The 26,258-nt window shown below is 49.1% G+C and overlaps 1 protein-coding gene across 1 annotated transcript in view; it reads right to left on the bottom strand.

Annotated features, from left to right (window-relative positions):
* Window positions 1–26,258, bottom strand: part of LOC128877240 (uncharacterized) — a 259,027-nt gene that overhangs the window by 174,948 nt on the left and 57,821 nt on the right. The window contains exon 3 of the mRNA XM_054124383.1: window positions 23,735–23,873. Within this exon, the coding sequence (XP_053980358.1) occupies window positions 23,735–23,873 (139 nt within the window). The remainder of the gene's footprint in view (window positions 1–23,734; window positions 23,874–26,258) is intronic.

A 26,258-nucleotide genomic window follows, 5' to 3' on the forward strand; every position in this document is an offset into this window, starting at 1 on the left:
GACCGAGTCTGGAATCCTTAACCCGCAATCCCTCTGTTCTTATCCTCTGACTACGTGTCTCCTGAAATTATCGTGCGGCCGAGACGGGCCGAGAAAAAGTGGACGGTCGAAAATTGGATCGTCGAGACTTATCGCGAAAAAAGATCGAGCGGTCAACGATTTTTTTCGTAGCGAACGCTGGCCTGTATTCGAGGTACTCGTCGACTTTTCCCGGTGAAACACGGCTACCACTATTAAATATAATTAAAGAGAAAGGTTGTCGGGGCCCACGGGAGACCTCGCGAGACACGCCTGTGGCTCGATACATGATATTGGATCAATTACGTTTACACCCAGTGGCGCGTTATCCGATAAACGAAAAAGACATCTTAACGCGTGGAAGATACCTGAGAAAGTAATTTAAAAACGGTTGTTCATCTGTTATTATTATTATTACTACTATTATTATTACTACTCCAAGAGAAGTTCGTAAATAAATATCGGATTTCGGCGCACACCTAAATAGCTTGGAAACCACCGGAATTTGTACGGCTCGAGTAATTCTGTCCGGTGTAAGAATTGATCTTCGCTCTAGATCAAACGCCGTTGCCGAAACTTGCAAGGTGAAAACTCGCCGGAGCAGGCACGGAACCGTCTCGTAAATGAGAACGACGCGGTCGATCATTTGACGGGATCCTGAACGCTTCGGGTGACTACAGCGTCCTGGGTACCCTATACGCGCGATATTGATAGTCCGTCGCGTCCGAATTCTCATTTATCTTCATCCTTCAATTTCCCGTGTACGCGTGCTCGATCCACTGCATTCGCGGCCACCATTGACAGGAATAAAACAAGCCTACCGCGTGTTTTCCAAAGTACACGCGGGGAGAGTAATAGTCCTTCGAATGTATTCCGCGTGCCATCCGATGGAGACGGATATTATATTGGCTCGGAGAGTCTTTTGGTCGTTTTCGGACTGTGTAGAAGAGCCCGAGTAACCCGACGAATATTCTTCAACAGCAGATTATATGTACTTTCCAGGATTATTTATGACCGCGCAACACAATATCTTACGAAATTAATGGTTTCTCCGAATCCTACCATTTCAACGTAATCTCCTTTTCGTGCAGATGAGACTCTCCTATTGTTAGCGAGGTTTCATCTTTGACGGACCAATGGTTCCCTTCGTATCCGCAGAAACAAAACGCTGCTCTGCCTGGCCGTTTGTTACCGCGTCGTTGGAAAAAGGGGCGAAGAAATCGCGACGAAACTCGAAACTTGCGAGAGCTAACCGCAGTAGAGGATATCGATATCTTAGTTGTGTAGTCTTCGTTTCGTAAAACTCTTTTTCCAGTAGCGAGACTAGAGTACCCTCGTAAGTGGCACTCACCGTGTCCGCAGAAGAGATCGCAAAACAAACCGAAACTCGACCGACCATAAATATCAATAAATTTCCTGCTTGAAAGTTCCATTCCGGAAGACGTTAACGACGTTGTTTGCGTTGGCAATAATAAGTTCGGTTGCGAGGTCGATGCGGGGCCCGCGCATGGTCTGCGAACGGGGCCCCGTAATTACAGTCGCCGCTAAAATTATTCCAGGCAATTGGTTTCGCGCAACGCACGGGGTGTCTCGTGAGAAAGAGACCATCTCGACCTCGACCAGTCCGCCGATTAGTGTTATTATAGACGTGGAGCGAAGTCGTCTAGTCCCGTGCCTTTCGTAGAAGTATTCGTTAGAAGTATTCGTTAGAAGTAGGAAGACGATATAGGATTTTGCTACGATAACAGCGTGCATGTCTGAGAAGAATCGTCCTTCTCGACGGAGAAGAAATAGAGCCATGACGTAATGCTCGATGCGAGCATAATTAATTCTGAGCCGCGGTGAACTGGTATTCGAGAGACGAGTAGGTCTTGAAAAGCTGACGAAATTCGTGAACAAGCTAATGGAGCGATGCTTCAACGTTGCCAAGAATGCTAACGAATCTTCTTCGAGAGATCGTAAGACTAATTGGCTATTTAATTGACAGTAATTGTTGAAAGTAGCGGTTTACGACCGACAGAGTGGGCTGTGACTCCGAATGCACCCTTGGATGCCACCGAAGCGCCGGGAACCCGCGTCGAAAAGAGCAACGAAGTAGGAAGATGAAGAAGAGGGTGATCCCGGACCACGAGCAGCATTTCTCTTGACAATTTGCGAATTATTAATTTAGCCGTTCCCCTTTAACGCTATTGCGCCCGCGGCTAATATTTTCCCCCGGGCCACGAAGGGCGGGAAAGGGCTGGTTTGGTTATAGGAACTTGTCGGTGGAGAAAGACAAAAGGAAAAGAGCGAAAGGGGGGTCCGAGATGGAAGGAGTTGGCATGACGTAGATGGCCGTTTGGTCTCGCTACCGAACCCTTTTGGTTACCGTGCAAACGAGTCGGGAACAAAGTTTCCACGTCCAAACACGAGATAAAGGCAGGTAACAAAGTTCATTCCGCTCGCGGACGCCGGCGTCGCAGCGCGGCGCGCGACAAATATTATCGAGAAGACCGTTGCAAGCACGCTCGTCCGTTTTGTGCGTCACTAAATTGCGAGAGGAACCAGTCGAAGGGGACCTGTTTGTACCTCCGTGAACCGTGAGAAAATTGAAATTTTACAACGCTCGAGTCGAGTTGCTTTAATTCGACGCCTTTGCGACTTCCTTGTTTTCGATTTTACGCCAAAGTATAATAGTTTTAATTTCGTGCTGTTTCACCCGCATTAACGCAGCTGGTAAATCAGCGTGTCGCGTTCTTACGCGTCGTCTATTATTCCAACGAAATTTTCGAATGAAATTTCGTAGACGGAATAAAGAAGAGTTCAACGACCTGTAACGACTCGAATTAGAACGAGACTCTGTTCCACCGCGAACAGATAAACTCTGGAAACCGCAGGCTCCAATATCGAGCGCAGCCGCATAACGAAATCGTTACACCAGCGATTGTTTCCAAAACCTAATTTATTGTTCGTTTATTGTTCGCGTCACTAATCGATTTCCCGACCGAGGGAGTTTTAACGGAAGAGTGACGAGCATTGGTTCGACGTTAACCGCGAGCTAAAAACACACAACGATTTTAGTCGCACGAAATCATAACTGGATTTTCCATTTTCCCGGGGGGTACAGGGAATATCCGATTTTCACAGCGGGCTGACCCGTCTCAATGCCATCTCGCCTGCCCTGGCCGACAATCAAATTAGAGACAGTCGGTTAAGCAGCCGAATGAGAATCTTCGCCTGGTTTTATCGCGTGCTTTGTTTCAGAATAAACTGCCGTATTACAACATAGGAGCAATTTCGAGCCGCTAAACCGTTAGATTCGCGCGAGCTACCTCGTCACGAACGTTTTTATCATTACGCGATAATTCAAACCGCGACAGTTACAGCGCGATCGACCCTTCTTCTCGTCGCAACGTTTCCATGGAATAAAAATGTCACGTGAACTGTTAATTCATTCACGCCGGGAACGACAGCGTTTCGTGCCGATCGTTCGCGAGAGGTCGCGCTTCGAGTTGATCTCGATTTTCGTCTACGCGTACAATCCTGCCCGTTCCCGATCCGCAGGCACGGCGATGGGCGGAAGGGACGGAGCGATTATCTTTCCTCTGTCCAAGAATTCGAAACGGAAGTCGTAGAGAAACAGGATGAGGGACGTCTTTTAATATCAACTGCGATGAGAGATTTTTCGAAGGGCGCGCAGCACCGCTAGATTCCGCTGATTGACTGATCGACACATGGCCGGAAAGGGAACAGCGGGTGGAGGAGCAGACAAAGGGAAAATGCCAGGATAACGGCCGTGGCTAGAAAAGCGGGCGTGGAGGCGCGGAGACCGAGCAATCTCTTACGGTTGAGTTTGTCCCGCACAGGGAACCTTCCCCGATCACTCCGAATAATCATCGCGGGACAGGCGGCACCGTGCTCTGGCTTCATCGCATCTACGAAAATGAGAAGCCAGAGGTCATGGAAAAATATGAGGGTCGACAGATTTTAAGCGAATTACGCACGGACGAATCGGAGATAAAGGATGTTCTACGAAACGTTCTACAAGGAGTTTCTCAGTTTCAAAAGCAATACCGTCGAATCATAAATCTTCCGTTAAGCCACGTTCGATCGTCCCATGATCGTTTTGCCACCAAGCAAATCCGCACCGCCGGATTCGATGCCTAATCCCGTCTTTCAGTCGACGGAAAATCACGCAATTATTAGATTAGGACGATGATGGTGCACGTTATACCCTCCTAGAGGCGTTCCTGAGTAGACGGCGTCGTTAATTTTACTTTCATTACACCGAGATGTTGTTCCCCCTCCGCGCTGATGTTTCTCGACCACGGAATACATTCCTATCGAATTCGGGGACACGAGAACGAGTTGTGAACATAACTAGTTACTACGACGAGTAATTTAAAACAGTCCGAATACAATCTCGTCGAACTTATTTTCATCGGGAGAACTACGCCACCCCGTGCGCAATACTCACCGAAGGTATACCGAGGAATACAACAGTTTTTAGTTCGCAGGCCTAGTAGCTGTTACGCCGATACGCCCACGGCACCGCTTTGAAGTTCGGTCAGCGGGGCTTTGTTTTAACGGCACCCCTCGAGCTGAAACATCCCCGACAGCGATGGGAATGACTTCCGAACGCGAATTCTTGTAAAAAATTGAACGAACATTCGGGATATCGTACTTTACAGCGAACTAATCCCTTTAATGCGGTCTGGACCGGCTTCTGGCGAAACGGTTTGGTGTACTCAACTCTGATAAAGATTTAAATTATTCCCGCATTTCGCCAACTCGGTTCTCGGCTGCCTCTTATCCCCGTGCCTTCTCAGGCCTCGAAAAACAGCCCCGTAAGTACCTGCTTCGCCGCGATGCGCAAGATCCGCAAACTAATTGAATACGTAACAAGAAAGCTGAATTGAAAAGCGCCGTTGGCAATGGGGCGCTTGCTTGGTCGACGCCGGAAAGAAATCCGAGCGTTGGCTCGTCTTCGAAATTGAATGAACACGAGCTACGCGAATGAATGGCGAGGAAATCGTGCGTGCGTCTACCTCCGCAGGATCTCCTGTTTACCGCGAATCGAGCGCGAAAATTCGATGCACGCGGGAAATGGGAAAAACCGAAGTCTCCGGTTAACTCTTTCAGCCGAGTCGCATGGAAATGTTGCTGACTCTGCTTCCCGGGACGCTTCGCTCGCCCCCATTATTTCCTCGAGAAAGGAATTCCGCGGCGAGGATCGCTGCACCGTGAAAGATCGAACGACGAAAGGGTGAGCCGCGTTTCATTCTGCGTCCACCGGGCGCTGTGCAATTGTATCACAAAAGGTGATCAGTTTCGATACGCAAGAAAACTGCGCGACGAAGGAAACAAAAGTTTCCGGGACGTTCAATTTCAGCGCTCAAGTACGCATCCTATGGCACGTTGACGCAACGCTAGGGTAAAGAAAATATCTCTCGGGTTATCGAATTATTATTTTGTAAAACGACCGGTGAATCGTCGAGCAAACGTAAACAAGTACACGCGGAAACATCGACGCACGACAGGAAATCACGGACGCGTGGGGCAGACACGAATGGCAAATAGAATTTGAAAAACGCCCGGACGGAAAACGCCGGGGGAAGGACGTCGCGAACCTTTTAAAGCTCTCTGTTATCGTTGGCGCGCTCCCGAAGGACACTCTTATCTCGGGGCTGCTGTTTGCTTTGCGGATCTTAACAGGGTAACGTTCGCCGCCGGAAACGGTCCGCGAGAAATTCTACATCGACGAGTAACCGGCCGACCGGTCGCCAGACACCCGAAGGGACGGGAACAGTGAAATAACAAGACCGAAATGCACGAGGGTGAACGCAAGGAAGGAAGATGGACGGAGGGGTTGGCGCCCATCGGGGAAACGAGTGGGAGGAATACCGAGTCGGTGAGAGAGACGGCGAGGATAAGACGACAATCCGATGCGCAAATGCCACCGGGATTTAGATCGGACGTCTCTAATGGCAGCAGGATTTCAATGGCAAATGGCACCTGCCAGATCCTCGCCACTTGTTTGGCCAAAGGATTTGCAAAATCTGCCGGGATATCCGTGTGGATACTTACGCCACTTGCGGAAGATACCGGCGCCGAGGAACATGAAATAAAACAGCATCGTTGATTCCAGTTTGCCGACTAAATTAAGAGCCTCCGAAGAAACGAGCGACACCCGTAATGGGTTTCGCCAAACAGCCTCTTGGGGCGCGAAACCAGCCGCGCGTTATTTCGTCACCGAAACGAACGATTATTATTCGAGAGCAGTTTCTTCTCGTCGATGTTTCGGTGGACGATAACGATATTTAATGACACGGTATCGCTGTGTCATCGCGGGGCGGGGGGTGGGGTGGGGGGTGGAAGGGTCTCACGATCTCCCGTGACCCTAGCAAGCCGATCGACAAAAAGATCCGAGCCCCCTCTCCCTTGGTTCCCTGGACCGTTTTCTCGAACAAGACGAACGCGTTATACTCTGCTGAAAAACCGAATCCTCTGCCCTCTCGTTCGAGGAGAGCAAACAATCTAACAAGCAAAAAGTCCCTTTTACGTCCCGAGCACCGAGCGAGTTGCTCGATGCTTGTTAAGAGGAAGCCTCGTCTCTCGGAGTGTCTCGCGTCTCCGGCGAGAAAGAAAAGAAAAAAAGGACGAAGCCAGGCGGAGCAGGTGAAAGGGAGGGAACGAACAGCACGAAGGGGGTTGTGTCCTTCGTTAAGAGACGTTAGCGAGGCACCTGGTGCACGATTACGCTCGCATCGTGCGCACATGGGGTTCCGGCGATGCCGCCTCTATTGGGGGCTGAAAGGCTGCTGGATGCCCGACGACATCATGACGGATGGGAACGTCAGCTTTCGCAGCACCGAGCCTCGTCGCGCTACGAACAATAACGTTACGAATGTTTCGTTCTCGCAACACTGTCCACTTTCGGCGCGCTTTTGCCGCGCCGAACTTTCCATCGTCATCGATCATCTCTTCGTAATCGGCACGCGTACCACGCGTCGAAAATGGAACAAAAACCGGACCAGCTACCTCGAATAATCCACCAGTCGATCCTGGATGGAACGCTGTTGTTACAAGAGAAGCATTTTCGGAAATCTAGTTAAATTCTCGGCTATAGGGCGAGGCTATTTTAGACTATTATCCAGGAATATTTAGTTAGGCTGGGAATCCTTAGCTCGCTCGTCATTTGCAGTCGATTTCAAAGGTTCTCCTCGGTGGAGTGTATAGTATCGGGGAGCGAAAACTGAGAGGAAGGACCACTTGCCAGCGACAAAAGCGCTCCGCTGAATCAAGCCACCCTTAAGAGGTCTCGTTGATTTATATCATTTTTATAGTAGGAAACATCGTCTATAAAAGTCGACAAAGAAACTGCTCGGCACTCGCAGGTTCGTTTTCCTCCTCGCTGATGCCTCCAATCGCCTGCTCCCCTTCGATCGTCGTAAAATGTCAAGTTTCCAGGAAAATCTCTTCCACCGATATCGCAACGGATAGCGCGATGAAACATTCGAACGAACGCGGTAATCGTACGACAACAATGAGATTGCAGTTCTGGTGGCGCGAATAGCGAAACAGATCGACGGCTGGGAATGAAAAAGCGGTGGTAACTTGTCGCGTCAACGGACGCTGGAGGAGAACTCGATGGATTTTAACCCCGACCGATATTCGATTACAGATCAGCAGCCCTCGACCGATAATCCATTATAGTTCTTGCGCCCTCCCTATGCTAGATACCCATTCCGTCGGTGACTCGTACGTTTTCTGGAATTTATCAAGTCGAATTGGATGGCAAATGGGATTTATACGGAATTTCCATCGTCGAAGCGGAGGGTGGACGCGAGAAGTTGACGAGCGTGAAAGCGATGACCGTGCGATAAGGTATCGCCACGAGTGGAAAAACAACGTCGTATCGCGTTCAATCGTGGCCGGAGCAGAAAACGCGAGCCGAGAGGGATACGATCTCGCGGTGGGTTAATTTGATGTCGCCGGAAGTACCCACACGTGGTCTACCCTTTTTCAAAAATATAGGTCACGTACTTTTAGACGAATTCAACCGAAATACTCAGCCGTTCTCAACGTTGCGCACCGTTCCCGTCGAACAGTTCGACGCGCGAGGTGAAATCTCGAGCGTGCAATCGAATAGTTGCGGGTCTTCGGGATATTTGCGAACTTGCGGTAGACGCTGCGAAGTTGCAGGGGGTGCGAAACAGCGCGGTGCGTACACAAGAGAAGGAGAAAGGGAGAGAGAGAAGGGCGGGGACCCCCTTTAATCTTCGCGGATCAAAACGTCGCGGCGCGTTGCGTCGCCACGAGACGACGGACCGCGCTCGCCTGCGAGCACGTGATTGCTTCGTGTATTCGAGTGGAAGTCTAACAGCATTTCAAAGGGACGACCGCCGCAAAGAAAATTGCATTGTAATTAAAACCGCGGCGTCTTTGTGGACCGCGTTGCTCGAAAAGTGCACACTCGCTGAGTGCACTTCTCGCGCGCGTATCGCGCGTCCTCGAAGAACCGTGCACGCTAAGAGTGCGTCGGTTGATACTACATCATCGCGGGCAATAATCAGTTACAATTGTTTCCTCGCTTGCAGAATTAAAACGCAGAAGTTAGATAGATAGACGAAGAAAGTGATCGGGGTAAGAACGATGCTCGCGCGGCCATCGTAGCGGCTCTGTTTAAAACGAAGGGAACTATCGGAACGAGTAACGAATCTTCTTTACGATCCATAAATCAGCGGGAGAGCCATTGGAACTTTAATTGCCTTTGAACGACTGGTCCCGTTCTAATTTTCTCGCGAAAACTAGCAGCCCGACCGTAGACTTCCCCAAGGATCAACTTCCGGAAGTACTCGTTTGTCTGAACCAACGGACGCGCCCCAAAAGGCGAAAGTTGCGTCTTTTGTATCCGTTCGAGATAGCATACAAGTATTTTTGTTAAAAACGCGTACGAGGATCTTTCAATTTAATCCACGTCCATTTATATAGAATTCCTCAGTTCCGAATGAGTAGCAGATGGAAGGATATTATCGTGTATCGACTTATCGTAGCCATTTGCCGATTGACTTCCGTTGGAAGTGATTTCTGTCCGTGTTTGTCGTGTTTCTTTGAACAGCAACGGGGAGGGTCGAATGCGTCGGTCCAAGGAGGTCGGTTTGGCATCGCGTGGAGGCGGTAACGTAATTTCATCGGCGAGCAGGAGGGAACTGACCCTCGCAAGTCCACGAAAAGTCATCTCTGTCCTCCCTAGGTTCGATCGACCCTTCGAATAATAAACGGATCGTTAGCATTGATTAAAGCGCACCGTGGACGAGATGGTCTGCTCGCAGTTTCCAGACCAAGTTTTCGCGTCCCTTCTGCGGTTGTCCTCTCTCACCATGCGGACGAAGTACGATTGATTCCTTGGAGCGCGTAGGTGCTGGAATGGTTTATATCTTACGCACCCCAACCGGAGGAAATTGCTTCCGATTACTTTCGCCCGATACAGACCCCGGTCTACTCGTAAATCTTAATTAAGGACTCCTCTGACGCGGTGTCTGCTCTACGATCACCAGAGAATGTAGTTTGTAGAATGCGTTGCGAATCGACCAGCACGGGAAGAGAAGTTTCCGTGACATCGAACGCGAAGCTCGGGAGTGAATCTAAATGGTGCCAGGAGGGAAAAAGCTTCCAGCCACTCCTCCGAATAAGATACTTCCCTGATTCCCGCGGAACTTTGAGAACGCCTCCGCTTTCATCATCGCGATTCTTGACCGGTTAAAATATTACCACCGCCCGCGGCAACCCGAGGCCGTGGATTTCTGCATCAACCTTTTCCACATTTCCGACTAGCCGAAATGGAAAATAACGAGGTCGTAGCTTACTTCGCGTAACAACCCCGCCGCATAACTCTCCCGTGATTGTCCCTGTACCAAGATGCGTCCATCTTTTCTTGCCTCTGTTCTCCTTTTCGTATGAGAACCTGGCGTAGCGATAGCCAGGGCACCTCTAAAGACGGCTTTTCATTTGACGACGGATCCTTTCGCGTTGCTCGAGAGGGAGACAGAGTGCTCGTCGGCTAAAAGAACGGCCCTCCGTCACATATTATGTTGGACTAACACGCGTGATCCCGGCATAATGGAGACCGACTGTCCCTTTCTCGGGCCGCAAGCGGACAACTCTTGTAACGAGGTGCTAGGCGTCCTGGTTGGTTCCGTTCCCGTGTAGTGGAAATCCACCAAAGAGGCTGCGAGCATATTTTAATTATGAAAAGAAGCGACTTTTGAGAGCCTTCGCGATCGTCGCGCCCCCTTACTTTCGATTCTCGAGTAGTAGTTTCTACCGGTAGTAAGGATAATTTTTCTCGAGCAAGAATTCCTGTTTGTTCGTTAAAGTTTCTTTTCGCTGGGATATTCCCGCGTCGGTTTTCTCGACCGGAAGCAACACGCGACGCAACGGCGACAAGTGCTCCATGCTTTTCCTCCGCTGGTGACAATTAATTAACAGCCCGTTCCCTCAGCCACGCGATCCATGAATCCATCAAAGCCCATCCCGGTGCCACTGTTCTCGTTAATGCGAATAATTTACGAATTGCGATAGCTAATGACCAACTATAATATTACCGCGTCGTCCGAGGGATTTACACGTCGCGTCGATATGCCGTTCCCGAAATTCTAGATCCGATAATTGTGTCTTTAATCTGATTAACTAAATGGGTTGCTCAAGCCCTGCCAAGCTTTTTCTTCATCCTTCTTCATCCTTTTCGGGGGACGTATCGCTCGCGTGTCCTTCGCGTTATCACGTAAAAATCTCGTTAATGCGAACGAACCTGGTGGTCCCCGCCGTTGCGATTCGAAACCGTTTCGGACAAATTGTACCCTGACACGCACGTGACCTATCATCCTCGCTGAATCGGTGCCCCAAGAGAAAGCGTCAACGATTGCCAACGACTCGATATAATTTTTATATCCGAGACACGGAAGATTCAACGTATCCGACGACTGCCAACCCCAACCCGGCCTAATGGTCCGCGAAACAAATACCAGGACGAACCCGGTTGAGTACGTCGTTCCTGCTGCGCGACCCCCAACGAGCTCACCCCGTCGAAAGCAGTGATTTAATTTCGTGGACTCATCTTCCGGATTGGGGGCGCACTAACTTTTCAATCAGCCGTCAAGTCCGCGGTCGCGCGAGGGTGGAGCGCTACAGGCCACAAGTACCCTCGACGAATCGCTCCTAAATTCCTACGTACGGAACACTAGATGACTCGGTGGGCCTCGTTTGGAGGGGTCAACTCGGTACGAGAGCATACGTCGAACAAATTCTTACGAACGTATGTCCCATTTTACTTTGTTTCTACTTGTAACGATGTTTGCAGATACGGATAGCGGTGCGAGTAAGTAGAAATAACGAATAATAGGGAGACGCGGTAGTAACGTCGTATTCAAACGTACACGTGTATTCGTCTGGTTACACTGATTGCCGTATCACTTTTATTGTCGCGTTTTGAATGAATTTTGGAAATAATTCCTTGAACTACGATTTCATGTCCGAAGGCACGACATGATTTTTGGAGCGCGTGACGTCGATGTAGAAGCACGGGTCGGACAGGTTCGGCTTGAAACGCATGGCGACGCGGAATGGTGGTTGGAAAAGCGTTGGGATTCAAAGCCGGCTTAATCCGCGCGGCCCAGCCTGTGGAAATATTTTCTTAACGAGAATATTCAATTTTGCCGATCGATTCCCTGCGTTCCAGCCGTTGGACATTATTCGCACACCCTCGCACGCTGCTTCGTCGCGGCAAGATATCGGTATCACCCTTCGATTTCTCGTCGAGTAGACGCGTGATACGTCGAAAAGGCGGCGGCAAGGGTACCAAAAATCGCGGCAAATGAAACAGTCGACGAATTCCAACGAAATTCCTCAACATGGAAATTAGACGAGCACGCGTCGATCCGACCACAATATATCGTGTCCGAGAGGGCCTAGCGTACACTCGACCATACCAAGAGCTTCGAGAAAGTTTTGTCGATAGCCGACAACGTTCCCATCGGCCTACAACGAATTCCTATACCAACGTTTCGGCTTTAATATCGTTGCTGCGGCCATTAGAATTTCGTCATCGCGCGGCCTGCTCGTCGCGATGAATCCACAACACGATGCGCTAATTCCGGTATTTGGAATATTATAAACGCGTCGTGAAATTAGCCATTAAATTAGTTATTAATGAGCGCCGTTTAATAACGGACGAGCTACAGGCTCGAAATCGATGGACATACATAGCTATGTATGTACATCTGTTTCGCGCTATCTATACGAATTCCTGTTCCGCCAATTTTCCGTGAATTGTCAGCAACGATTATTCCTCTCTGCATGAAAATTGATGGATCTTTTTAGAAAAATACGATACGTATTAAAATTAAACCGCGCGCGTTAATTAAAGCTATCCCGTGAATTTTTCATGTAATTTATTCTAATTTAAAATGGAAAACAGAACTGAATTATTATTCTACGTTAATGGACGTCGATTAATGACCAAAAGCTGCGGCATCGAAATCAACGGACACGCGTGCATCTGTTTCACGAATTACCAGCGCCGATTATTACTTTCTTCCTTCCGTTCCGCGGGAACGGCAGAAAAATCTGCGACTGATCGACGATAACGACGAACAACGAACAACGACTACGAGGAGGTAGTCGACGACGACGACTATAGCGGCGACAACGATTATTTCACTTTCCCGGCAAATGGCACATAAACATAGCCACAGGGCGTGGAGTGAGGGTCGGCGAAAGCTATGGGGGTCCCCAGGTTAACCAACCGAATAGAAGTATGATTTATAAGGAGAGGGAGGTGACCGCACGGGGAAATGAGAGTTCTTACCGTTCGCGAAACGTCAAAATGCCAGGACGAAATCCGAGAGAGATTTACCCTCTTCTTTGCGGATATACGTGTCACGTACACGTTCGAAGTTTGTTAATTGTTAAACAAATAGTAAATGAAAAGGTCGTCGGAAGTTCACCCTCCGAAAATCATTTGAGGCGTGTCAATAAAAACATTTACTTTGTTTCAAGTCGCCATTTTTCCACCGTTCCGTATGTTTGAACAAAATTCGAGCCCTGGTACATTTCAAACACACCGCGTATAGTCTAAATCCGTGAGACTCGACCGGCCATCCTACCATCTTCTCTTCGTGCGTTTTCTTTTACGCCCTCTGATGAGAAATAAAGTGGCCGTAAATCCTGCCTTCCTCTCACGACTTTGCTCGCGCTACTTTTGTTTCAGGACCGCACGAGTATTTAGGCTGGTGCCCACTACTTACCAGGAATATCCGAGAATCGCGTATCTTTCCGCCCCGCTAATTTCAGGGTCGAAGAGAAATGACCGTGAAACGGCGAACGATGCCGTGTAGAGATCGTTAAGTGCATTAGGTGGCTGTTACTTCTGGAAGGAGAACGTAACGTTGCAGTTGGAACAACCGAGACGGCGGGAAGATAAAGGTCAGGGGGACAATCGAAAGCCGTAGTTTCCGTTCCCGGTGAAGATTTCGTTATCGAGCGTGAATAATGGCGTGCTTGTGGTTCCAGTGAAATTTTGTATCGTTATCGGGAAATAATAACGATAACAATAAGGAGGCCTGAAATAAATGGTTGCAAACGGGTGGACGAGAATGAAGTGGTATGAAAGATTGATACGAATGAGATTGGTAAGGTAAGACGGAAAACCCGTGTGAAGGGCTTGTAGACGGGCCAGCAAACGTGGAAGATCCATCTCCGCTTCGCGGGGAGCCAGCCAAATTTTTCAAAGAAAGGAGCGACGCGCATATTCGTTGTACATGAATTGGAGACATGAATTTCAGACGTGTTTCGCACGGAAAATAAGACTAGAGAACTTTGGATAAAATATCGTAAACACGTTCGATCGTTTCAGGGGAATATTTTGCGTGAGTGCAAAATTTCTCAACCAATCGGTGCCGAGTAATTTTTTTTCGACCGAGATGAAAAAGAGAAAGCTGTAGCGCCCCGATTGGTTCTGTCAACAAAAGTACGAAATCCGTTAATTTTGTATAGTATCCCAATTCCTATGCGCCGTAAAACCTAGCCCATTGTCTCTGGCTGGTATTTCAACGATTTAAATGTCCGATACGTCGAACTTTGGGGAGTGTGGCATGGCGTCCGCGGACACGTCCGAGCGCCCGTGGATTAATTTACAGCCGGTTTTCATTGGGTTTGACGAACCGGGAATTTGATGAAATTTTATGGGGCTGCGTCCCGGCCCTCTAAATATTTGGATTATTTTTTCTCAAAAGGTCGCGCCACAGCCGCCAATTTCTTTTCATCTGACCAGCGCGTTCCAAGCGCGTTCGCCATTCATCGGAAACCACTAATTCCGATATTCGATTTTTCCCCACCGCGTAATTCCGCTTAACCTTTCGTCTGCGGAGCTGTTTCAATTTTCCCGTATACTATTTTATAACACTGATAATAATAATATCATTATTTCTTTTCTACCCTGTAATATCCAACGAAATAATCGATAACAAGTACAGACAACTATCTGTCGCCGAAACGTTCACCGTCCGACGGTTAATCGTCGAGTCGCTAATCGCCTCGACAAAAGTTGTCGCCGCGACGAATGTTACGGAACAGAAAAACCCAGAAGGTTCCTTCTTTTCCGCGGGGGGGTGTATAACGATTCATCCCTTTCGTCGGGACTGCGCGGCGACATCCGTCGAATCCGATTAATCAAATCGAAAGATCCTTTCGTGGGGCGCGTTACGAAGCAATTAAAGCGCAGGATTAATTGCGACCGCACGCCGGGAAAAATAAGTCCATAAATTAACGACGCTCGACGGCCTGCCCCCTTTCCAAACCACCGTCACCCCCACGTCCAATCCAGCTCAACGTACACTCGTTCCTTCAGCCCTCGGCGAGCGTCGACAATCTTTTCTCTTGCCACGGATAACTTATTGCCCAGACTACGCACTATGCATTTCCGAAGCGATTAAGCTGTTACCCGACTTTTTTCTCTCTGGCTCCATTCCCTTCCGACTGTTCCGTGCTCTCCAGTTCGGAAAACTTGGGAAAACTCTCGCAGGAGTTCCCAGCGCTCGAAGGGTGGATAAGGGAAACGCGAGGGCGAAAAATGGGGAGACACCGAATTCATCCCGATCCCCTTTCGCCGTGTAATCATGGCCTCGCAACAACAATGCAGTTCGAACGGTCAAAAATTTCCCAAAGTTCTTCCCCAACCCTTCGTGCATCGCCAGACACTTCGCTCGGGATCGTTTCATTATCGGCTTAGCGTAGCTACTACCGAACACCGCCGTTTACGTAAGAAAATAAACGTAGTCGACAAGGTAAAACGAGTACGTGTCTACGGCAAGTATCTACTATGCAAATCGCCAACGTGAAAGTTAATCTTTTACGATCCATTGCAACTTCGTTCGAGCGACCTTCTTCTTATCTTTCATTACCGTTTTCAGCATTATCCTCGCGCCAACGACACCGATCATATTTCCATAGACTTACTTAGTCTCGCAACGTTTTCTATTTCGCAAATATGTTTACGGAACAGTTGCATACTTTTCCGGCTATTTGGTTTTCAGAACGAATTATCTTATTTTAGAAAGTATACGCGCGCGAGATAAGTTCTTTAATTTGGGAAACGCTGTATCGCGGTGGAAACCGTGAACAACCGCTTCCTTCCTCTCTCTTCCCGTTTTCGGTGGACAATTTGCAAGGAGACGAGGAGTCGTTTGCGTGGTTCGCTGAGCCGGATCACGAACACGGATCGTTCCACCGCTGGACCGGATTTTATCGATTGAGCTTTCCGTGAATATCCGTTAATGGCCGCCAACTACAAATTCGTTAACAGCGTGAATCCTGCTCGGAAGAGGGCTGCGCGAAGTGTTGCGGATCGATTCTAACCGAGCTTCGGAGGTAGACGGAGAGCAGAAAAATATTATATGACGGTAAAGCTGTTTCGTTCGATAGGTTCAATTCGAGATTCGCGAAAGGTTGCGTCTTTTTGGTTCAACGGCGACAAGCCGAGTCCACGGTTCGATGGCTGGGTTTCCTGTAACAGCAGCGGGGATCGAAGATTCGAACGGTGGAAAACGCTGACTGGGAAATAACTGGCGTTGGTGAGGGACGGTGGTGCTTTTTTTATGTGACACAAAGTAGCACTTTGCCAAATGACCCGAGTCTCTTTAGGGCGCGACCGGCGCCCGCCGCCTTCGAGCTCGACGTTGCGCGATTCCCGCGACAACGCGAACGGAAATTCGTTTCTTCGAGATTGCAGCCGCCCCCCCATCGGTTGTATCAGCGCGCGCCCAGCTTGCGGAGAATGGGCGACGTTAATTTCGAGGACCGGGACAAAAAGTCGTGAAAGATCGATTTATGCATCGGCCGAGGACACTCGACGGAGAACGATCGACCGAACGACCCTCGCTCAGACGGAAGACGGAACGATTTCCATAATTGGGAATGAATTCGGAACAAATCCCACGATATTCCGGAGACGTTGTTGTTCGAGACGTTCTCGAGTTATCCTTGGCCAGTGGCCGGTAACTCGTAACTCGCGGATCGAGTTGTCATCCACGATGCTGTAAAAACTTTTCCATTTCATAATTAATTAAAAGGGCAATTTCTGCCTCGGCGAACGCAACGTTCGGCTTTAGACGCTCGTAGAGCTCAGGTACGCGACGATATATCTGGTTTATAAATATTAAACCGAGGGTATCACGGGGTGCCCAAGAGAAGGTATCATAACCTTAAGACGTCAGACTGTGCATTGAAGAGGGGGATCTGGGGGATTTGCGGATTGCATCCCTCGTTTCACGATATTACCCTTTAGACTTGGGGACTTACGCTCTCGAGAACGTATACATCCCGGTCGTCTGCGCGTACACCGCCACTGTCCACAAAATTACGACGTCATAAAGTTTTATTTATGCCGAACAAAACAATATATCCCTGATGAGCTTGCAAAACTAGAGAAGCTTGGAACCTTACCGCTATCTATTGTCGTAAAATCCACGCGTCAGGACCTTGTGTCAACGACGAGTACAACGAGGAGAAAGAATCTTCGCGACATTTGAGACAGTGGAGGAAACTTCGCGAGTTTCGTTTGTACCCCTCGTGTAGATCGACGTCGAGGAGACGCGGACGAGGGGTTAAGTTGCCACCCCGAACAGTGTGCACGACTTCTCGTTATTAATTACTCGAAAACTCGAGGCTCGCCAGCAAAAATCGGTCTGGGGCTGTGCACACCTACCGGAACAACTCCGACACGAATCTCGAGCGACCAAGCGCGGATTTACGAGACAGCGATCGTGGTAAATGGTTTCAAGGACCGGTCAATCATTTTTCAGACGGCCTCGGGTCATTTTTCAGACACGCCAGGTACCGCGAAACCTCGCCGTTAAAAGAATCGTACAACACGATGCTCTCTCGAGTTTCGCGAAGACGATTCTCGTGCAGGGTATCGCACAAATGGAACGCTGGACGTCTTTCGGTTCCCTCGTTCGATTTTCAATTTATTCCAATACCGTGAAATGATTTGGAAAGGATGGAAGAAACAGTGGCGAGAAAAGGAAACGTTGTTTCTCGGCGTCTTTATAAACGTGGAACTGTTCGGACGGAAAATGCCGCCGAAACAATGTGCCCCGCGAACCGAGGAAAAGCTCGCCGCGAAGAAAGAAGGTGAGCGTCGAGGAGAAAGAGAAACGTTGCCGGAACAGGTATAAGAATCCCCCGGCCAATTTACCATAAACTTAGAGGTTTATGGAGGGAAAGTAGCCGGATATTACCGGAAGAAGCGCGAGAAATGCGAACCGCGGGTACCTCGCGACTGGATAAGAATATTAGACGAGGAGAGGAAAAACGAGAGAAACGTTCGGATGAAAAAGAGCTGCGCGGGTGGCAAGAGGAGGTGGAGGGCGGTGGATTGAACAACGGAATTAAAACGCCGCCGCGTGTACTTTCTTTGCTCACGGGAAAGCGTAAACCTGCACGCCACCGCCAGTCACCTCCGCCCCATTGCCGACAATTTATGAATGCTTTATTTAATTTGGGATTCGGATTCTACGTTTTTCCCAGACCCGGTATGTTCCCTTTCCAAGGTCCGCTAAGGCGACGTCGCGACGGGGAATTACACGACGCCGTGCACGTCTCGAACGAGTAATTTTTATTTCAAGCTTGCGACCTGTAATCGACGCGTTCGTAATATATATATAAAATGTATTATTTTTTTGGTTATAATTGAAACTAGGTTTAATCGTTGATCACCGCGGGTAACGAGCCAAGCGATTACGGAATCGCCCGCATCGAAAGGACTGGTCCTCCGCGAGACGATCTTACGTAAAAAAATGTTGGCGAGAAAAAGCGTCGGGGTGGCGAGCACGCAACGGCCCAATAATAAATCAGAATGTTTCGCCGAGAACGGCGTTGGGGGTGAATCGCGAGACGACGCAGACGAGAGGAGGACCGCATACGACCGTCTACGTGGTCGGAAGATATCGGAGGGGTTGAAAAATTAAACAAAAACAAAGGGGGTTCGCGCGATCACAATGAAGGAAATAAGCAGCCATTGATAACGCTGCGAATCAAGAGTCCGAGGTGGCCGACAATGGAACATCAGAATGGCTATTATATTCGGCGTAGACTCAATTATTTTAAGCCACTTTTGTGCCACGCTAATGAAGCGAACAAAGCGGAATATCAAACCAGCCTCCTATCCCTCTTCGCTTATCTGTCCTCGGAGAGTCTACGCCGTTTGCTTCCGCAATTTTCATCTTCGCGAGGAACGATCGATACCCAACCTCTGGTATTAGCTTTTCCTGTAAGCGTTCGTCTTCTCGCACCCGCGACAATGTTGGCACCGAGCTAATCAAGGAACAATTACGAAGTGTTCCCACGAATGGAAAATAGTGAGAACTCCTACGCGCGATACTACTCGAGAAGTCATCGAACGGCGATATAATTTCTCCGCGGGGTGACTCGATGGATTCTTTTGACTCGGAAGAAACTGGTTTCGGAACCGAACGTATCTCTCTCCGTTGGAGTCGTACGAAGAGAAAGATCGAAAGGTGTTCTATCGAAAAATTCAGGCTCGATACCGAAGGGAGCGCGAACGTATTTACTGCTTCGTAAGTCGCTTGTCGGTAGCAAGATGCCTCGAAAACCCTCAGGAAAACCTTGTTAATTAGACGTCCAAAGTAAAGCGTACGACGTAAGGCAGCAGCAAGTCGGGAGAAGAGACATAGCGGAGACGTTCTCAATGTCGGGACCCCATAGACGTGACTTTAATTCCAGGAAGAAGAGCGACGTCTTCCAAGTAAAATCCCTCTCCCATCGATCGGGGAGGCTCTTTCCCGACGTGGAATTTAGAATAGCACGCATAATGGCATTCATCTTTGCCATCGATGTTTCTAAAAAGGAAGAGTCACCAGCAATGGACGCGCGCGCGCGCGCACTGATTATAAGATGTCCGCGTAGATCGAATCCTTCCGATATTTATGGCGCGCAAAGTTTCGTCTCGAGTACGATAACGAATGATTAACAGTAAACCGAACGCTCTCGGAAGAATATAGCGACAAATATATAAATTTTTGTTTTCGGTAATGCATAAAATCGAACCCCGTATAAATAATCGGAACCGATACAAACGACGTGCTTCTGATCGGGTGACTTACGATCAGGGGCTATTTTACATCATCGAGCGAAAATGAACATATTTTTAACGGTCGACGTATCCGCGTATCGAACGCACCACCGACACGGCGTATACATCGAACGTCTCCAGCAAATAATTTACCCGTCGGACAGGACTTAATTATCTGCTTTTTCCCTTATTACTCTCGCCGTCCTCGCGCCTGCGCCGATTTATGGTCGTGTCGATAAAGCCAACGGCTGTACATTAACATTACGCAATGCTCCTACTGTCTCTCCGCCGGAAAACGGGCCACGATGAAAATAAAAGGGAGGGCACTCGGAACATTTTCTACGCTCGAACGATTGAATAATGGTCGAAGGGTGAGATCGTTGGAAAAGAAGAGACGGAAGAGAACGAAGAAGGAGGTACGAAAGAAGGAGGTACAAATCGGCCGTGAAATCCAAGATTTAACCCCATCCCTCCTCCCGCCCCGAGGCGACGAATCTAGGGCCCCTACCCGTTCGTTGATACGATAAACACCGAAAATGACAGCGGCATCTCCACCCCCTCGTGTCTCTCCCTCCTTTTTCCCTCGGCACGCATCCTCCGCTTCTCGTCTTCCCCGGGCTCTTCGAGTTAATCACGTCAGGCAGGCAGACCCTCTGATTAAAACGGGCCTCCATCCCTTCTTATTATTATTGTTATTAGAGGAACTGAGTGCAGGGCACTCGGGGAATCGCGTCGGATAGACGGGACGGCTCCACTCCGTACGTTCGTGTACACGCAGACAGTCCCTCGTGCACGCGTGTATGCACACCTTCTCCTAATCGTCAGAATTTTCGAGATTATTAAATGGCAGACGAGACTCGGGAATGAATCTTGTTTCGTCCGTTCCTTAATTAACTTTCCTCGCCGCGCTATTAATCGTCCGAGCAAATATATATCGTTCCCTGCGACCCCGCTTTTACCATCGGAAGCGTTGAAACTTCGGTAGCCGAGGGATTTGTGATTTATTTCTGCATTACTGCATCGGCATCCTTGGCCCGCGAAGAATCGGCGACCAACGGCGACCAACAACTCTGCGCTATAATACGGCCTTTCGAACGGTTCGTCTCTTCCGAATTCGTTCGCCAACGGGTTGCGATTAACGAGACAATGTCTCTACGAACTTGGCGATACACCTACGCGTTCACGTGCGCGGAATGAGGCGGAAATCGTGTTTGGGAGATACGTGTTCTCCGATCGTACGTGGATCGATCGGAGAAGAGAACGCGAGGTGGTCGCGACAACGGGCAACCGTAGGAATTTAGAACCGGTCGTAACGAGGCACCCTCGTAGCAAATTACAAATGGCATCGTCGGCCTCGTGTCCTGGCGGAAGAGGACTACTGTCGTGTACGCCTCGGAACGAGTCCTTCCGAGGCACGTAGCCGCCGGACGATCGGATTGCCGGCCGAAGGATGATCCGGTTTCACGGGGTAATCTATCCTCCGAGCGACCGATCATGCTAATAAAGCCGCCAGCTATAAGTAACGTGGAACGATCGTAAATCCTGTCGGGGCTGGTGAACACGCGCGCGCACAAGTGCGCGAGGCAGTAGCGTAACTGCGAGACAGGCTCGCTAGGGGCAAACAGAAACCGTCTTAACTGATTTGACAAATACAGAACAGCGTAACGAATAGATACGGAGAGAACGACATTGGTTATTTCGTTACTCGTCGACTGACATTGACGAGATATCTCGGTAACGAGTGACTTTGTTCGTAAAAACGATGCACTGCTACACCCTCCCTTTTTCCGATGGTGACGTCAACGTTATCTTCCGGTATCGAAGTTTAACCCTTGGAGGTCCGTTTGCGAAAAAATGCTCGAAACAGCTCGAATCGAAAAAAGGAGACCACGATCGATTACGCCATTGTACGGAGCACGCAGGTGTGCGAGCGCCGGCAGGTCGAATTATCCATCGCAGAGGAGGGAAACGCATCGAAGATGTTACGTAAGGTCGCGACAAGGTGGAGCCAGAACGAAAAAGAAAAGAGAAGCGACGAAGGAGAGGAGGGAATCTCCGGGGCGAGGGCAGGAAGGAAAGAAAATAACGAGTTCGCACGACTGGGCCGTTACGAAACGACTCGTCGTACCTGCCAGCGATGATTGCCGCCTCGCATGAACTAATAGCAGCCGCGAACATAACGAAGGGTTATGTGGATCACGAGTTTGTTATTGGTTCGCTTAATGACTCGTCCCGCTCGTTCTACCTGTCTGCAACCAAGTCTGCCGCGCGAATGCCAATCTGCCGTGAACGCCGATATAACACGGCTCGGCGAGCTGTGGCGTATGGTGCGCGTCGTGATCCGAATATATCGCATACAAAATGGAACGGGCAAGGCGGAATTTCAATAACTAGCCGCGAACAACCGCGCAGCGCGTCCAACGTGAACGTTGAAACGCTGGACGGCTCGCCGATGCGAAACGCCAACGTTCCACCGAATTTTCCACCGAATATTCGATCGATTGATTTTTTCATTCGCCTTTCCGGCCTTTCCGCGAGATCCCCGCGCGATACATCCATATCGCGCGACTAATAAATTACTTCCTATTGGCTATTTCTCCACCCTCGCGAGTCTATAGGCGGAAGGTTGAGTGTAGTCGCTCGATTAATCCTATGTACCAGGGGTGCATAACACACGGTCTGCCGAATGATTTAACGCGGCTCGCGAACCGATATGAATAAAGCAAGAAACCGTGGTGTTAACTCTGGCACGAGTACGTTGGGTCACCCCCTAAGTTTAGGGCGAATAGCCACGTTGAAACAATGAAAACAAAAGTAGCGAGTAGTTTTCGGTAGACTTCGCGTAGCTGTCCCCCAGATTGATCGACCGCAACGCTTAATTAGGACAAGCAAAGGAGAATCGGCAAAGCAAAGGATGGAATAAACGTGTTACAAGGTGCACGCGAGCGATTTGACGTCTCGGCAGTGCACGTCTTAATCCTGGGACCCGTTCAGTCCGACATACTACCAGACTAGTCATGCGACTTTAATGAGAAGCTCGACGCCCGCTCGGCCGACTCGAGGCGAGTTTTATTCGTGCAATATTCCAAACGCCTACTACTCGTTATTCTCAACCGCCTATCTACGCGAGCGTTTAAACGTTTCGAGGGGGACGTTAAAGGGTCCGTGTAGATGGAGAAATGGAGGTGCGAGACAGCAGTCTGGATTAATAAACGAAATCCTGGAGTAGATGTCCAGAGAGGGAGCACCGGAGAACACGAAATTCAACAAAATTCCACACGAAAGACGAAGGGAAGACGGGGGCGACGAAATTCAACGCGAACGAATAGAATCAGCGCGCTATACCGAAAGCACGGCTCTCGAAAATTCGCCGTGGTATTGCCATTTAATTCCCCGGACATTCTATAGTTTTCCGTCGGCCAAGTTAACCCTTTCGGACTTGACGATAACGTATGCATTCGTGATATTCCAGATTGTATACTGCATATTTTCACATGCAATCATACAATATATTATTGCGACGGTGTGAAGATGTCGCTCAATATTTCGAAGTTGCATCGTTACAACGAGGTGAAGCTGCTCCGTTAAATAATCGTAAGCGAGGTCCCGTTGTTCCGGTTGTCATTCGAGAACCGTCATCTGTTTCGAGTAGTCAGTTTTACGATAGACATTGCACCAATCGGATTTACCGACATTCTTGTTCCACTGTAAATAAAGCTTTATGTTCTTCTTCGTTCGTAAATCCTGATTTATATAAAATGAATACCCTAAGCTGCTCAACTCCCCGGCGCAACAATATATTTGTTAAAACTTGGCTAAATTGCAGCTCCGCGCCAGCCTACGCTCCAAAAGGATCAGTGGCGCACCTAGAAATTTAACTAGAGGATGCAACTAAAAATTGTATTCAATGGTTGAAAAAAAATGGATGTTTATAGCTAAGGGAGGATCGCAATCGCACTCGTGCACCCTAGGTGCGACTGGGTGCGCCACCGAGAAGGATAACAGACAGCGCGACGGGAACGTGAGAAGGTTGGGTACAAGGTTCGCCTAACGTACCGTGTAATCGGTGCATTTATATTCACTCACCATCGATATTAGACGAGGATTGATCCACGCCTGCTGCATGTTATCGTCGAGATACCGCTTCGCTATCCGGGCGATGTTTTCGTGTGGCTCTTTCTTCTGCACGGGCGCCGCGGGCGGGACGTCGACGTTGGCATTGTTTCTGGAACAAACGCGTCGACACCAGGGTGAGCATCAATATTTCTGTGAACGCGATGGCCGTGCAAGTAGACCGTGGGCGTGATTACAGGCGATAACAGTGATCTCGATCCTGAATTCTTAAGTAAGATTTACATAAAGTTACATTTAGAATCATCCGTAACGACCGTTCAATTTTCCGTTCCTACACTCCGTTTGACAAATTCGCGATAATAGATCATTGGACCGAGACGTATCAACGAGATAAACAGGACACGCATTAACGTGAGAAATCGATCGATGCGACCGAATCTCGGTAGTGACAAACTGGGACCAGCGGCGTTCCTCTGCTGTGCCTTGGCAAATGCTATTATTTACTTGGATGAATTATTAACGCGAACGACGTTTGACGGAGAACGGGAATCCGTGCGCGGGACCGTCGTGATACCACGAAGCTACGAAATTAACGGTCTCCTGCGCTCTGGCACTGCATCAAACCGAATCTATTGTGCGATCACCGCACCATTGCCACCGTCACCGACCATAGTCGATTCCAGATTGCACGTCGCGCGCACCGTGCTCCGAAACAGTTCGTAATTAGACTACGGATAACAACGCGTCTCGAGGTCCACGTATCTTCTTTCTATTTTAAGAGACGTCTCTCGAAGAGTTTGAAAACCACTGGTCTACGCGATTATGGAACCATTGCATGCGCGCTGATCGTCGAATCTATGTACATACCGATCTCGGTACCGTACGATTGGATTATACTCGCGCATTACGCCTTCGAACCCTGTGCTTTAAATTCTACGTGAACATTTAAGAAGATATACCGTTTTGCACGTTGAAAATCACTTCGGAACTTGTAATGCCGCTAATCACACGCGTATCCAAGCTAATACCCAGGCCTCCGCGGTTTTTATAGGCGTGCCTGTATTAGCGCGGCAAACTTAATTCCGCTTTATCGTAGTTTATTATTTATCGTCCGGCATTATTACGGCGGAGCTTTTCCTACGATTTTTACAACTTCCTTCTCGAAGGTTTCCGCGAGTAATTTTACGCGAGCGAAAGTCATTACTCTGCTGCCTCCGCGGAGTATCAAACTTTCCATCCGTTGTCCGTCTCGGCGAATATTACGACGCATGATAGATCCGCGTGAGCACGTACAATGCTCGGGTGTATGAATAATCGTATACGCGCGTATACAAATGTTATGAAACGGGCATTCGCATTCAATAGAGAATTTCCCGGCGCGCGCTTAAGCGACGGGTTTATACGGTCCAGGATATCGCCTAAGTGAATTATGAGAGTTTATCGTGACTCCGTGGTCCCGCGTTCGCCATCGTCGAGGCACAGCTGCCGCTTTAGGCACTCGGTTAAATTACGCTCGAGATCTCCGGAAACCGACGAAATTATTGGCCCTTCCACAGATCCGCGTCGAGACACCCTCGCCTATCGTCGACGATTCACGACAAATTAATTTGGATCGCGCGAACTGTTTTGTGTTCCGATTCAATACGAGGTAATAGCGTCGTATCGAAATAAGGTTGATGTCGCTCGAGTAATTCTTTAGCTGTTAACGTGATCTATCAACGGCGCTCGAGTCTCTCGACGACAGATCCTCGTTGTTCGCGTCGCGCGATACAAAAAGTGCCACGACGGACGCTGACGGACTCCAGCTTGATGCTCCCGATGATCGGTGCGAGTAAAATGTATTTTACTTTTTCAAATAAAGTTAAGTTTGCCCAACGATCAAGAAACGGACCACTTTACGGGATAATCTTAAGGGTGTCTCGCCGAGGTTTACAAAATCCGCGGCGACGAATATATCGTGGACAAACGACGCGTCTCGTTTCTGTCGTCGACCGCTGGCGCAGATGTCCGGCAACGTACGGATCGGGTGAAACTTTCTCACGAAAATTCACGCATCCGTGGATAAAAATTCACGGCAGACTTCGGCCGTTGACTTGGCTCGATCGTCAGGTGTTGCGGGCTACACGCGGACACGTGTACGGAATTAACGGGTTCCCGAGCACGGACTTCGATCTCGATCTCGAGGAGCTACCCGAGATAATAAATCGCGTCCGCATGCGAGTCCGTCGGCGAGGGAATCGGGCTGAGCGCGAGCTTCGATAAAAGTCAAGCCACGGTTTATTTCGGGTGCGGGGATAATGTTAAAGAAAGAGGGAGCCAGGAGAATTTCGGGCCTCGAACACAATTCATCCTGTCGGAGCCTGACGGCGGAATCAGGACTTCGTGAAGATACTCGCGGCGGGATTTTACGATCTGAACGATAAACTCGATAGTTTAACAGGGTACTCTCGTTCGCTACCTGTCCTCGCAGCATCGTTAAGGCAACAGACAGCTGCTAACGCAGCAGGTGAGTGCGATACCGTACGTGGGAAATCTG

This window comes from Hylaeus volcanicus, chromosome 5 (genome assembly GCF_026283585.1).
Source record: "Hylaeus volcanicus isolate JK05 chromosome 5, UHH_iyHylVolc1.0_haploid, whole genome shotgun sequence".
NCBI classification, from domain to species: Eukaryota; Metazoa; Arthropoda; class Insecta; order Hymenoptera; family Colletidae; genus Hylaeus; species Hylaeus volcanicus.